The following is a 14,680-nucleotide window of genomic DNA, read 5'->3' as shown; positions in this document are numbered from 1 at the left end:
TGTGGATATACCATAATTTATCCATTCAGCTGTTGATGGACATTTGGGTTGGTAGAACTTTTTGGCTCATAAAAATAAAGTTGTGATGAACATTCATATCTAAATTTTCTTGTGTATTGATAGTTTCTTCATACACTTGTATAGAGACTTTGACTTTTGTTAGGTAAATACTAGGAATAGAACATACGGCAGACCTATGTTTAACTTTTTAACTACTGCACTGTTTTCCAAAGTAGTTGTACCACTCTACATCCTAACCATTAGTGTCCAAGAGTTCCAGTTCCTCCACATCTTCAGCACTTGATTTGGTCAATCTTTTCAATTTCCACCATTCTAGTGATAGGCAGTATCTCACTGCAGTATTGATTTACATCTCCCTAATAATCAATGAGACTGAGCATCTCTTGGTGTGCTGACTTACCATCTGTATAACTTCTTTACTACATTGAAAATATAATTTCTCTGTTTTATGGCTTCTCTTGTTCCTTTTTGAGAGGTCAGCTGTTAGTTCACTGTCCTTTTATTTTCTCATGGCTTTTAAGATTTCCTTTTAATTTTTTTCAAATTTCACTTTAAGCGTGGATTTAACAAAAAAAATCTTGAGTGTTATTCTTTGAGCTTCTTGAGTCAGTTCTTTGTCAGTTCTGAATATTTCTCAAACATCTTTTTATGTCTTGTCTCTGCCTCACTTTTGTTCTCTGGATTTCCCATTTCGTGTAGGTTTGACCTTCTCACTGTGTCCTCCACATATTTTGCTTTTTCATACCTTTTGTCTTTTTTTGTACTTATTCAGGATATTGGCTGTGCTGCATTCAGGATATTGGCTTCTGATTTATTCCCCAGGCCTCTAATTATCTCTTCATCTGAATCCGTATCTGCTGCTAAGCCTATATTAAATGTTGCTTAATAACATTTTCTCATTTCTAGAAATTCTTTTTGGCTTCTTGTTTCCTGAACATTGCTGCAAACTTATTTTCTTTTGTTTTTTTAGATGTTGTACGTATAATTGTTCTATAATTCATCTGATGCTTCTCACGTATGTAGATTTCATGGTTTTGTTGCTGCTGTTCTCACTTTACGATGCGTCATCTACCTTTGCGCTTGACTGATTATCCTTGGCTGTGTGCTATTTGTTGTCTTTGAAAAAGTATTGTTGGGGAGTCCCAGATGCCGAGGATAAAATTCTTCTAGAAAAGACTTGAGTTTGCTTCTGTCAGTTACTTGGATGTCTTCCCAGCCTGGAACCCCCTTAGCTAAATTCTTGCTACCACCTTGCTCCTCAGCTTGCTATTTCTTGCCCTGTTCTTGTTTTTCACCTTGCTATTGCTTGCAACTGCTCTAGCTGTGAATTGGGGTTGAAAATCCATGTGAGAATCAGGAAGCACTTACAACTTTTCCTGGTGGGGTTTTCCCCCGTAGCTACACTTAATGCTAAAGCAACATTCTTCCAGCAAGTACGTGATGGAATGTGAGTTTACTGTGTCTTCACTCTTCCCCTGAGGCGGTAAGCCTTTGGACACCAATTTACTATGGAAAAGGTCTCCTTTAGACTCTTCACTGTGCATAGACTTTGGGCTTTGACTTCTCTGTCCCTTGTCCTCTAGGCTAGCAAAATGACTTCTTTAACCTCCAGGATCAGAAGATGTCCTCAGGCAAGCACAGGTTCTGTCTACCTCTCTATGTCCTTGTTCTCGCTTTCCTTCATTTTGACCTGCTATTTTCTAACTCTCTTATCATTTCATTATTAACAAATTAAAAAAAAAAAACTTCCCCCAGAATTTTTAGTAGTTTTCACTGGGAGTTATGTCTAAATAATGTAGTCTACCATAGTCACTTAAGAGAAAGTTCTGTTCATCTATATAAAATGTTAATGTGAGATAAAATGTTAATGTGAGATTTTTTTTAATGTCTGAGAGGAACCTTTGTGTGTAAAAAGGACCATTTATAGTTACTTGGATTTTAAATTAAAGTTGATTATATATATATGTGTATATATATATAATATTATATATATATATATATATATTTAAGATTTTATTTGAGAGATACATAGCGAGAGGGGGAACGCAAGCATTGGAGAGGGAGAAGCAGGGTTCCCGGTGAGCAGGGGTCCTGAGATTGACATCTGGATTCAATCTCAGGACCCTGGGATCATGACCTGAATGGAAGGCAGATGTCGAACGCCTGAGCCACCCAGGCACCCTTAATATTGATTTTATAAAATTAAAACATTAAAAACCTTTCTGTCAACCTTTGATTTCAACATATAACTCTTGTATTCTATCTATAAATTGAGTTATTTTTATATATAGCTCACCCTCATTTTCGCTGAAATTAATGTTCAGTTAACCCAAATTGAGAAGACTAAATACCTTTAAGTAATCAGTCCATTTACAAACTTATTTAATACTTTAAATATTTTAAATTTCTTTTGTAAATTTAACATTATTTGATATTTAAGTATTTCATGTGTCTTAAAAGACAAATTGATAGACCTAACAAGCAAAATCTTCCTAAATATTTAACAATACTTTAAGATTTTAAGTTTCTGTTCAGCCATAGTCCATTTAATGTCTTTTTCTGTACTTTTTAAAAACATTTATTTATTTTTCAGCGTAACAGTATTCATTGTTTTTGCACCACACCCAGTGCTCCTGTACTTTTTATAATAAAATCCCTTTGGATATTTATTGGGAAAGAAACATCCGAAGTGTTAATTTGGTTGTCTCTGGATCAAGAGTGATTTTAGCTTGTCTACCTTATGCTTTTCTGCATTCTCTTGATTTTCTATAATTAATATGTTTTATTTTATAATGAAAAGAAACAAGAGTCCCTTAAAGCAAGAATCAACACATAGTATTTGTTTCAAAACCAAAATATTTTCTTTTACTGCAATCCTCTTTTCCCCCCTTTTTTTTATGTATTTAAATTCGATTAGCCAACATATGGTACCTCATTAGTTTTTTATGTAGTTCAATGAAAATCCTCTTTTCACGATGTTTTTCCCCTGAAGAAACATCAAAAAACAAATAGACCTTTGGAAACAATAATAAAATGGAGTGAGATGTGGGGTGAGGGGCGCAGTGGGGGTGGTATTTTCCGCGAGGGGAAGGAGGAACCGACCAGGAGTATTGGCTGCGAGGTCAAGCAGTCCCTGATAGTATTTTGTCCTTTGTTTGCAGGACAGTAAGAATCACTTGATGTTTAGTTTGTCAGCATAATGACTTCCAAGAGAAGAACCAGTGAAATAATTAGAAAGCTCAAAGAAGGCAAACGCTGTCTCCTGGAGGAGATCAATGAAAAGCGTGAATCCAACTGCCTTGTGGAAAGAAGCAATCAAGTCAGTTTACTGAGAGTTCAAAAGAGGCATTTCAGTGGTGCATACACGTCTTCTACTCACACCCAAAGCAAAGAATCTGTCCCTGATAGTGGCAGGAGCTCCTGGGTCACACTGAGTCTCCTTGTTCACACGGAGAAAAGGCACTTTCCCCCCAAAAGTAAGTTGTTACGGTAGGATTCCCGCTCAGTTGACAGAGGGGGGATTTATAAGTAAACTTGTGGGGAGTTTCTGGGGGTGAGAGAGTTTCAGGAAGTATCGTTCTGGGATAGTTTAAAGGAAATCTGTCTGAAGTAAAAAACATCAGTAAAGGAGATTAGTTGGTATAAGATCTACTCTAGACCAGAGATTGTCAGTTTCTTGTGCTTAGAGAATCCCAAGCTCCTTCTCCAGACTGACTCATTGAGTAGGCTTGATTGTGAATACTTGTTTCTAAGCCAAGACAAGCAACTGATGGCATTTTGTCCTTTATGTAAAAAGAAGAAAAAAAGTGTAATTGTAATAAATACAAACAACACGATTGAGTTAGATCAGAAACAAAAGAATCACTATTTTGGAGATTTAACTTCTTTGATGAAGGAGTTATGACTTTTCATTTGCCCCAGGCTCTTAGTCAGTGGAACAGAGAGGTGACACAGGGTGGCGTGGGAAACTGAGGTGCTCCATGTGCTTCAGAGTTAATCTGTAACAGCGATGTGTTTATTATACTAAAAAAATAACTCTTTACAAGGAGGAATGCTTCTGGTGTCCTAGGTGCATCTGCATAATCTTTTACTCTGCTTGAATTACTTGGAACTAGATGCGTTAAGCCACAACTAGTAGGTTAGTTTTCACAAGTTTAATGGTAGAGGGTAATATCTACCTTCTATGACAAACATAGTTTGCCACGTCACATGAATACACATGGTTTTCTACAAAACAGAGTCTAATAAACGTAATTTCCATAGCCAACATTAGTGACATCAAGGTTAGTAACCAACAATTCTGGAACATTGAAATAAACCTTTAAATATTGCAGAAAAGCTCTTTGTTTCTTTTAAGTGAACAGACTCAAAAAGAAATTCAACTTTATGATGATGAGATACACAATAAGCATAGATCAAATTTAAATGTTATGATAATGAGCATGCAAATACATGCTTTTTCTTTTTTAGACTAAATTAGTAATTCTGAAAGGGTGGCCTGGGGAACTCCTGAGTATTCAGGTCTTTTTCGGGGATCCACAAGCTCAAAGCTATTTCATAATGATGCTGAGATATTACTTACCTTTTTTACTCTCGTGGGACTACAACAGAGTTTTCCAGAAGCAATTTGATTTCAATCACATCATTCTTCTAACCACTAAATGGAATGGGGAATTGCACTCTTGAGCTTTAAATTTTTTCTCCATTTAAATTTCTGATGTGGTAAATATTGAGAGGTACAACACACATGAACAACACTTTGATATGGGGTCTTTTCTTTTTTAAAGATTTTATTTATTTATTTGACAGACAGAGTTCACAAGTAGGCAGAGAGGCAGGTAGAAAGAGAGGAGGAAGCAGGCTCCCTGCCAACAGAGAGCCCGATAGGGGTCTCAATCCCAGGACCTGGGATCATGACCTGAGCTGAAGGCAGAGGCTTAACCCACTGAGCCACCCAGGTATCCCGTGATATAGGGTCTTTCCAGTAGAGATAGTTTTAAAAGAGATTTAAAAGAGATAGCTTAAGAGCAGTGAAAGTTAAGCTCAACCCAAAAGAGAACTTACCACATTCCAAACCAAAAGTTCAGCCCTACCGCACTAGACTGAGAACAGATATGAGAGAGTACCCCTCCCCCAGGGGGCTAGCAGATGCAAAGAAAAAAACCACCCTCATTTGTAAAAATAAGATAGCACATCACTTATAAAATGCAATGAACATATTACTCCAGTAAACCATCAGCGAATAAGTATTAAATTGAACGATAAACATCATTAACTGTAAAATCACATCCTCTTTCTATAAGATGGCCCACTTCTCATCATTTATCCTTAGTTTTTAGGTGATCTCAATGAGACAGATTGCTGGTCTTCAACTGTTTGGGGGCTTGAAAATCTCCTCTGTATTCGTAGGATTCCCACATTTCTCCTTCTGGCCCTGACCTTTCTCCTGAGTTGGAGACATCCATCCTGCAACACCATACCCGGTGTCCTTTCCCTCCACAGTGTTTGTCACTCCCTAATGCCCCTTGATGGTATCTGTTTATTCATCGCTTTATTCACTCTGTTCCGAGAATGGTATCTGGCGTTAATTAGGCACTCAGAAAATATTCATTTGATGATTGAGTAAATACTGGGACGTAGGTTGTATTTTTCCAGAAGTCGTGGTAAAGCTTACCTCATTCCTCTCGAGACTGGTAGCTGTGCCCTTGGGCAAAGGCTCACAAACCTAGAGTTTCCCAGGGCACATTTGTTGTTGTAGACTAACTGGAAGAGAGTAATAAGGAGCTACATTTTGCTGGACATACACAGTAAGAATTAGAAAGTACTTTACACTTTCCCTTTGTACATACCCATAGAGGATGAAGCATTCATTCAGCAGATTTTTGTGGCACTGTTCCATTTGCTTGGCAGTACAGTGACAGAAACAACCCCTGCCTCATAAAGTTTAGACTTCAGTGGGACTTGTGTAGGTAGAGGCAGGGGGTTGTAAGTGGGTAAGTGCGATGGAGAAACAAAGCAGCAGGTTGGGAGGGAACAGGAAGTGCCGGTCAGGAGATTCACCGCTGCTCACAGAGATATGTGGGGCAACCCACAACTCCTGGCTGCTTTTCCCCCCATTATTTTAATTTTATTATTTTTCATCATGGTAAGTATACCCTTTAATCCCCGTCACCTATTTGACCCATTCCCCCCACCACTGGTAGCCATCGCTTCTGACTCTGTAGTTGAGTCTGTTTCTTGGTTTGACTCCCTCGCAGAACTCTTGGCTTCCTGAGGTAGCCCAAGTAAACAGGGATAAGGAACAGAATGAGACTAGTCTTCACGGTCTCCAGTGGTGGTGAGGCCACGAGTGTTAAATCTGAGAAAGGTTGGGGGCTTTGCTAAGAGCACTTGGGGTTCTGGGGACTCCTCTTTGCTTCTATCAATAGGGATGTGAAGACCAGGGAGCAGGTTTTCTTAGCTGGAGATCTCCAAGCTCTCTTTTCAGCCTTCTACTTGGAGATGTGGAGGCCAAAAGAGAGGTGGTCTTACTTAAACATACTAGCCTTAAAAACAGAAGACACAGGTATTTTAGTTCAGGTTGTTATAACAAATCACAACAAATGGGTGGCTTAAACAACATGTACTTCTCACAGTTCTGGAGGCCGGAAGTCTGAGTCGGGGTGCCAGCATGGTCGGGTTATTCACGAATGTCCTCTCTCTGGTTTAGAGAGGGCTGTTTTCTTGCCATGTGTCACACAGCAGAAAGCGCCAGCTGGCTCTCTGGCCTCTTCTAAGGGCACTAATCCCATTTATGAGGACTCTACCCTCATGACTTAATTACCCCCCAAAGGCCCCAGCCCTCCTCACCATCATACTGTGATTAGGGTGCAATATAGGAATTGGGGAGGGGGGCACAAACATTCAGTCCATTGCACTTGGATTCAAGTTCTGCTTCTGCTATTGACTAGTGTCATGTGCTTAGTCATTTAATGTTGCTAAGCCTTACTTCCTACATCTGTGAAGCAGTACTCGTCCTCTCTGCCTTCAGGGTTATTCTGGAACTAAGAAATGTATTACACGTTATATTAACAAGTACTTTTTATTTTTCAGGTAATGCCATATTTGGATAAAGTGCATCTCCAGAGACACAGAACTATATTCCCTTTGATCCTTCTCTAATGTCTGAATATTAATTATTAAAGAATTAAAAAAAATTCACTGGCTCACCAAGAAAACATTATATTGTCACATAAAACACTTCTTTTTTTATTTCATCCCATTATTTAGACTTGGATGTTCTGAGGAGGTTCTGAGTGGTTAAAGATAGTCTCAAAGATGAATGACCAAAAAGTTCACTTTACAGTGATCTTCTCTTTTGTAAGCTAAAAAAATTTTTTTTAAGTTTAAGTAATCTCTATACCCAACATGGGTCTTGAACCCATGACCCCAAGATCAAGATCTGCATCCTCTTCCAACTGAGCCAGCCAGATGCCCCAACCTAGAATGTTTAAACCGCTTGTTTCTGAAATTAGTAGAATGTAATCCCACTCAGTCAAGTTAAAGACTAAAGTTTCTCAAAGTTAACACTTGCTTCTATTGCTTAATTGCGTTAACTAACTCTGTTGAGGCTACGATTTTGATAATTTAAAGTACATACTTGAGAAGATAATCTAAGGTGCCCACAGAGACTTTTGTTTTATTTTATTGCCCATCCCCAAAGTGGACATTGCTAGAGTCATCTCGTGGCTAAACCCCATTTGGCTACCATCACCACTGTGTCCTTGTTTCCTGGATAGTGGGCGATTTTTCAATTTAACCTGGTATGTGTGTTCCCAGTTGCAGTCTGAGGTCATCGCCTATCCCATTTGGTAAGCCAAGCACTGCCTGGCTTCTTGGCATTTGTTTTTACATCAGTGAAATATTCACCTTGTATTTCGTTGCCCTTTGGCTCCACAAGCTTCATAAGCTAGAACATTTTCGTATTAGAAGGGATATGGAGCATTCATTTGGCCTAAAATCCTACCTCAGCTAGGACTGCACAAGTGCCCAGTATGGATAAGATTCATTAACTCTGAGGGTATGTTAAAAAAAAAGAGCCAGGCCCCAAACTAATTTTTTGCTTCTCAGAAGGCAAACACCTAGTGTCAAGAGCTAGGAAGGTTAGTCTATCACGGCTTCGTGAGCTTTGACAGAAGGCAGAAGACTCCTAGCTCTGAGGCAAAGGACTTTATTATTCCCACCATAGCAAGTAGCCCCAGCCTCATGTTTAGGAGGGTCCCCCTTGCCCTCCCCCAACCCCTCCATGGCAATCAGGAACTGTCCAGATAGATGCCACACACACAGGTTTTGCCTCACACCTGAGGTTTCTCTGAGCTTAAGACACCCAACCTTTACTGTACTGGATCGCAAATAAGCCTGCCTTCTGTTCCAGTGAGACATTTCTGCCATCCAAGATCCTTGGCTACAAGCATCCTTGAAGAGGAAGTCTGGAACAAAAGCTGTCAGTGCCTCTGCTCCGAAGGCAAGCAGCAATGTGAGAGCTCTATGGGGGAATTACCTTCCTACACCAATAAAGACCATCACATACATCATCATCCCTTGGGTCCACTCTACGAATCCTGGGCAATAAACACGTAGTGAATGAGTGTCCAGCTATGTACTATGTAATTAACAATCCTTTCAACTTCATTTCTTTGTAATCCTCTCTTACCTTCTCCTCCAGGTTTTAAGGAACCGTTTGTGGTTCTCTGCCTTATTCTGTTATCTTCCCTTCTCTTGGCTTGCTTTAGTTTAAATGCCACCTTCTGCTGGAAACCTTCCCTCCCCCAGCCCCTTTCCCTGTGAGGTGTTTCCACATCTTCCTTCTGTATACACCCTGCCACAACCTAGGGCTAAAACGAGAAACTCACAAAACCATGTATCCTTTGAACTCTGATGGTACTGATGGGGTTTTGGAATATAGGTGAGGTTCAGTGGGGTGGGGTCCGGAGCCCATGACTAGGAAAGAATTCTTGAGACGTCTTTGGTGCAAAAAGGTGGCTTCATTAAAGCACAGGGACAGGACCCCTGGGCAGTAAGAGCTGCTGCATGTGTGTGTGTGTGTGTGTGTGTGTGTGGCTTGGGGAGTGGTGATTATATGCCGGGGAGTTGGAGGAAGTAAGGCAAAGGGAGGTTTCAAAAGAACTTTCATAGGTCAACCTACAAGATACCTATGAGATACCACAGGCCCTGCCATTGTGGAGTTAAGGTTGTTTTCCCTTCTAGCAAGGTATTAACATTAAGATAGTTGGGAGATTTTAGAAGAATTTCACACGTCTCCCCCCACACCCAGGAGTGGGGGAGGGGGCGGTTGCAGGAGGTCCGCTTGTGCTTTGTCTCACCATTCCTCCCAGGAACGTTTCACAGCTGTTGATACACGTGTTCCCTTGTAAACACGTGCGGACCAGCATTTTCCTCCGTTTCTGCTCTGGCTCCCTATTTGGCTGTCTGCAGGTGAGTTTCCAAGTCAAGGCCACTAATGGTCCTGCAGGAAGGCTTCCCGTGGCACCCTTGCTACTCCAGAAAAGACTTCTGCATGGCCCACCACTGCCGCTGAAGCTGTCGTAGGGATTACGAATGAGTTGTCCTAAGATGTGCCATTTTGGCCTGTAGGTGACTCTTGAGCTGAACACCATCAAGGCCCCAAAGACTCAGCAAGGAACCTTGACCTTCCCCCTAACTGCCCGAAAGAATTTCATAGAGGACCTGCTTCAGGAGGAGAGTTATCGCCATCTATGACTACAGTGTAATATGAACTAGGTGTGGAATAGGGGAACCTAGCGAAGTCTGTCACAAGTCTTCTCTGTCCCATCATTTCTGTATGGCCCAGCAAACACACCTGTACATCTTCCTGTGAGTTGCTTTCCTTCTTCTGGTGACAGAATTTCTCTGATTTTCTGAGAACTGATTTCAAGGTGATACATCCAGCAAGGATGAATGGAGGCATCTCCTTTTTAAACGTTATCTTTCCCATAATGAAACAAAGCAGCATCAACCTCTGTCATCCTGTAGTCACACAGGCCATTCAAAAGTGAGTCCTTCTTGCGTTAGGGCCGTCACACGGGCTCCTCTCTGCCTGGGGAGTCTTTCCCCATTCTTCTCAGATCTGGCCCCTTCCAACCCTTCAGCATCTCAACTAGCAGGTCATGTCCTCAGAGGCTCTAACTGACTGCCACGTCTGAAGTAGAAAGAACTCTGTCGTGCAACTATTTATTGCTAACCAGGCAAGAACACAAGTCATGGAATATGTTCTCACAAGTTCAGTGAAATCCTTGCCCTCACTTTGCTACTCATGGACGAGCAGCATCCGCAGTTTTTCTGAAATATTGGATCTTTGGCAAAAGGGAGGGAAACTTTTCCTTTCTTCCTTTGTGGGTTCTTTGGCTGGTTAATAATTAAGTTGATGTCAGACAGAGTAACAGGAGACAAATTTGATTTCATAGGAGAGCTCACAAACACGTGAGACTCAAAGGAAGTGACCAAAGCAAAACTTACCTTTCAGACAAAGAAACAATTGGTGAGGAATTGACAAGTGTGGGCTTGGGCCAGTCAACTGGTGAAGCAGCAGTGAGTGTTGTACAGCCTCCCAGTGCAAATTCCCTGTCTCTACGTCCGGATCCGGGACGCTACCTTCCACAGGGGAGACTTCCTGCTTGCAGGGGGGATAAAGGAAGCTCAGAGTGTCCTTACACAGCTGCTGCCTAAGTAACTGTGATTCAGAATAACCCAAATAATTAATATTGCAGAGGGGCATATTTTAGGGCAGCCTGCCATGAAGCCCACCACAGGCTTCACCCCAGCTCGACTGAAACGGAACCTGTCTTTTAACAAGATCCTCAGCTGACATTAAAGTTTGAGGAGCACTGCAGCACCCAGACACCTTGGAGTCACTCCATTTTCCCGCACACAGCTCTCAGCTTTGGCTGCACCTCAGAAACATCTACGGAGCTTTCCGAAAATTCGTTTTCCTAGACCCTGATTCCAGCATTCTCATTTAAATAATCTGGGTCGGGAGGACATACTTTTTAAAAGCTCCTCTGGGGTACTGCTCTGTAGCCAGGAACGACAGCCACCGTTCTGGCTGGGGCTGAGTGAGGCTTCCAGTAAAATTCAGGTGACAGGATCCTCTTTAAGGGGGTGAATTCCAGACCAGAAGAAACCCTGGGCCTCAGGCATCATTCTGAAAAGTACAGGCCAGGGGTCCGCAAACCATTTTCTGTAAAAGGCTAAAGGTATTTTAGTCTTTACCTTGATGTGATCTCTGAAGCAACGAGTTAATTGTCGCTGAGAACAGACACAGGAAAATGAATGAGCATCACTGTGTCCCAATAAACCTGGGAAATCTGAATTTCATATAATTTTCACATATTGTAAAATATTATTCTTTTGATGTTTTTCCAACCATTTATAAATATATCTAACTCATGCAAGAATTATATAGCTAATCCAAATATCTGAGTTTACTCATTGCACCAATGAAAAGTTTTCTCTATTTTTAAAAATTTCACATATTTCAATGACAGTTCCAGACTCCTTAACTTCTTTTAACAATTAATGCTTTGAGTTGGGCCCAGGATCAGAAAGTTAGAAGAAGCAGATGAAAATGGACTTACATACAGAATTCCTCTATTAGGGAGCCACTGATTGCAGAAGGAGCCTGTTAAAATGGACTTTAAATTTGTTTCGTGAAAGTATCGCATTGATGAATTTTGTGGTGGTGGTGAGGACAGAAATGTGAGACACCCACAGGGAGGAATTTTGTGGACTACGACAGCAGTCAGAGTTCCTAATTTTAAGAAACAGAAACCAACTTGGAATAATTGAGGCAGGCAAGAAATTTATTAAATATATTGGATAGCTCATACAAGCTCCAAGAAGGCCAGAGAACTGGGTTTGTAGGCTACAGAGCTAGAAACAATCGGCCACATCGGGCCACAAGGCGCAGGAAGTCTCAGGGCCTTTGGACTCTGGATACAGCAATGCCATCAAGGCCACCAGCACCTCTCAGCTGGGTGCAGCTGCTACCTCCCACCCCAGCACGGTGTCCTAAAGCTGTTTCTTTATCTTTACATCCTGGTTTCAGATTCTTTATCTTTACATCCCTGGTTTCAGATTGCAACTAATTGGTCGAACTTAGGTCACATAACTGTCATAGTTGGTAAGAAAAATTGGGAAAGCAAGTATTTGGCATTTTCAGTTTCTAGAGTGGAAGGTGGGCTGTGTCTCGTAACAGATTCCACAAATACAGGAAAAGTGGAGAAAAAGAATGAAAATGTTAAATGCAGCATAGCCTTTGCCTTATCCCCAAATCAACACGTATCCTTCCTTGCTCTAAGAATGTGTTTTTAAAATGCTTTCACGAGACAAATCGCCATCCCCATGGACTGCCAGTGCTATATCCCTTAACAGTAGCCGGACACATGATGGTGAGTATTGTGGAGGCACGTACTGCATGGAGCACTGGGTGTGCTGCATAAACAATGATTTTTGGAACACTGAAAAAAATAAAATAAAATAAAATTTGAAGGGAAAAAAAGATATAAACAACAGAAACGAAATCTAGCTAATTTAAGGAAATGAACTTACTGAAGGATATTGGATAAAATCTCTGGAAGGGCTGAGAAACCAAATTCATGGCATTGAATTAGAAGCATAAGGACCACTGTCACAGCCACTGGGCACAGACTGCAGTGAACACTGCCAACCTTGCCGAGCTGGACTCTAAATTCACTGCGATCCTGCCCACCCTCATCAGAATGAAGTCGGTCAGTCCTGGCCTATTCGTGTTCCTGGACTAATTCAAACTCAAGGGTGGGTCATGGCATCAGTGACTTGGTCGCAAAGAAGGCTGCAGAGTGACTGCCTGGCACTCTCAACTTCTACAAGGTGAGAGATTCTCTAAAGAAAGCAATTCACATGCATCATGGCCAAAAAATAAAAAGACAGTCAGATGCCCATCCGTACGAACCTCAAGACGCCGCCTCTCTCCTACCGCTTCCCTTAGTTACTGCTTATCTACTCAACTTCAGAGTTCTTGATTTTAAATATCTGAAGGACGGCTTTTTTTTTTTTTAAAGATTTTAAAAAAGTTTATTTATTTATTTGGCAGACAGAGATCACAAGTAGTTAGAGAGGCAGGCAGGGGCGGGGGGAAGCAGGCTCCTGCTGAGCAGAGAGCCCGATGCAGGGTTCGATCCCAAGACCCTGAGATCATGACCTGAGCTGAAGGCAGAGCCTTTAACCCACTGAGCCACCCAGGCACCCATGAAGAATGGCTTTTGAAGGATATTAAATTAATGCGAAGATCAAATTGGGTTATTTGGGGGAAAGTGCTGGAATGGAAGTCAGGGGATCATGATCTCAAATGCATCACACATAAAATGTGAGCATTTATACGATTTACTTAAATTACTTGGGCTTCAGAATCAATCCACAGAAAGGTCCTGTACAGAGGACATCAGACTTTTAACACTTTCTGCCTTTTTTTTTTTTTTTAAAGATTTTATTTATTTATTTGACAGAGAGAGCACAAGTAGGCAGAGCAGCAGGCATGGGGAGAGAGAGAGAAGCAGCTTCTCCACTGAGCAGAGAGCCTGATGAAAGGTTGGATCCCAGGACTCTGGGATCATGACCTGAGCCGAAGGCAGACACTTAACCGACTGAGTCACCCGGTCGGTTGCTCTTATATGTTATGCATGGTTCTCTGTATTTATTATATTCAACTATTAACTTGAGAAATGTTATTTGTACCAGTTTTAATGAGCAAAGTATAAATAATACTCAGGTTATTAATGAATTACAGAGATGCTCACCAAAGAAGCCATATTTTTTGGAGATGTACTTGCTTTGGAATTAGCCAAAAATAAGGAGGGGGAGGAGGGCATACTAGGATGTTTTCGCTTGGAGCCTCCTCGGGTTTAAGCTTTTAACACTGATAATCTCTGAATTATCTAATTTCTTTCCACTCTATCCTTCTGACTAACTGTAACTATTAGCACAGACTCTGTCATAGTTTTAAAAGGGCTGTGAAAAAAAGAAGCGCAGTGAGATTTGCTTAGGATTGAAAAGTTAAGCTCTAAAAAGCAAAGAACAGTTACTGGAAACCCTCTGTAAATCACTCAGATCCTGTAAATGAAATGTCAGTCCAAATATGTTACTGTGAAGTATTTAATCAAAAGCATGAAAGGGGCAAGAAAGGGCAAATAAAAAAATTAAACTCCGAAGTACGAGTGTACCTCAAGCGCGCAAACACACAACTCTTCTTTATATTCAGCTTAGAAGAAGCATCTGGGGGAGGGGAAGGAAACAGGCAACAGCAAGAGGACGGTGGAGGGTGTTGAACAAAGTAGTGGGCAGGAGACAGAGAAGCAGCCCCAGCAAGGTGATCAAATGAATGCTTGGTCGCATAATAATAAAGAAAAGAGTTGATATTAATTTTTCTTTTTTAATTTAAAGAATAATACATATTCATCTGATTCATCAGTAAGGAAGGTCACCATACGCTGGCAGGGGGAGGGGGAGAAGAGCCCTTCTAGCCTTTTACTTGGGGAAGGATGTTCCTACAGAACATAAAAGCTCTGTTTTTGTGTGCAGGTGGCGACCACTGGGTGACTCAGTGGGTTAAGCCTCTGCCTTCTGC

General features: G+C 41.2%; 1 protein-coding gene across 15 annotated transcripts in view; it reads left to right on the top strand.

The window, feature by feature from the left end:
• Positions 1-7,350, top strand: part of SPATA45 (spermatogenesis associated 45) — a 37,982-nt gene extending 30,632 nt beyond the window's left edge. For 10 of the 15 annotated variants that reach the window (XM_059412657.1, XM_059412645.1, XM_059412643.1 and 7 more), the window contains 2 exons: positions 3,183-3,497; positions 7,114-7,348. In XM_059412657.1, the coding sequence (XP_059268640.1) occupies positions 3,221-3,497; positions 7,114-7,133 (297 nt within the window). In that variant the 5' untranslated portion in view covers positions 3,183-3,220 and the 3' untranslated portion in view covers positions 7,134-7,348. Of the gene's footprint in view, positions 1-3,182; positions 3,498-7,113 lie in introns of all 15 variants that reach the window. The other 5 variants (XM_059412653.1, XM_059412655.1, XM_059412654.1 and 2 more) reach the window with 3 other exon arrangements.
• The last annotated feature ends 7,330 nt before the right edge of the window (positions 7,351-14,680 follow it).

This window comes from Mustela nigripes, chromosome 10, assembly GCF_022355385.1.
Source record: "Mustela nigripes isolate SB6536 chromosome 10, MUSNIG.SB6536, whole genome shotgun sequence".
Classification (NCBI taxonomy): domain Eukaryota; kingdom Metazoa; phylum Chordata; class Mammalia; order Carnivora; family Mustelidae; genus Mustela; species Mustela nigripes.
The sequence above is the reverse complement of the archived record's forward strand: the minus strand, read 5'-3'. Positions and strand labels throughout refer to the sequence as shown.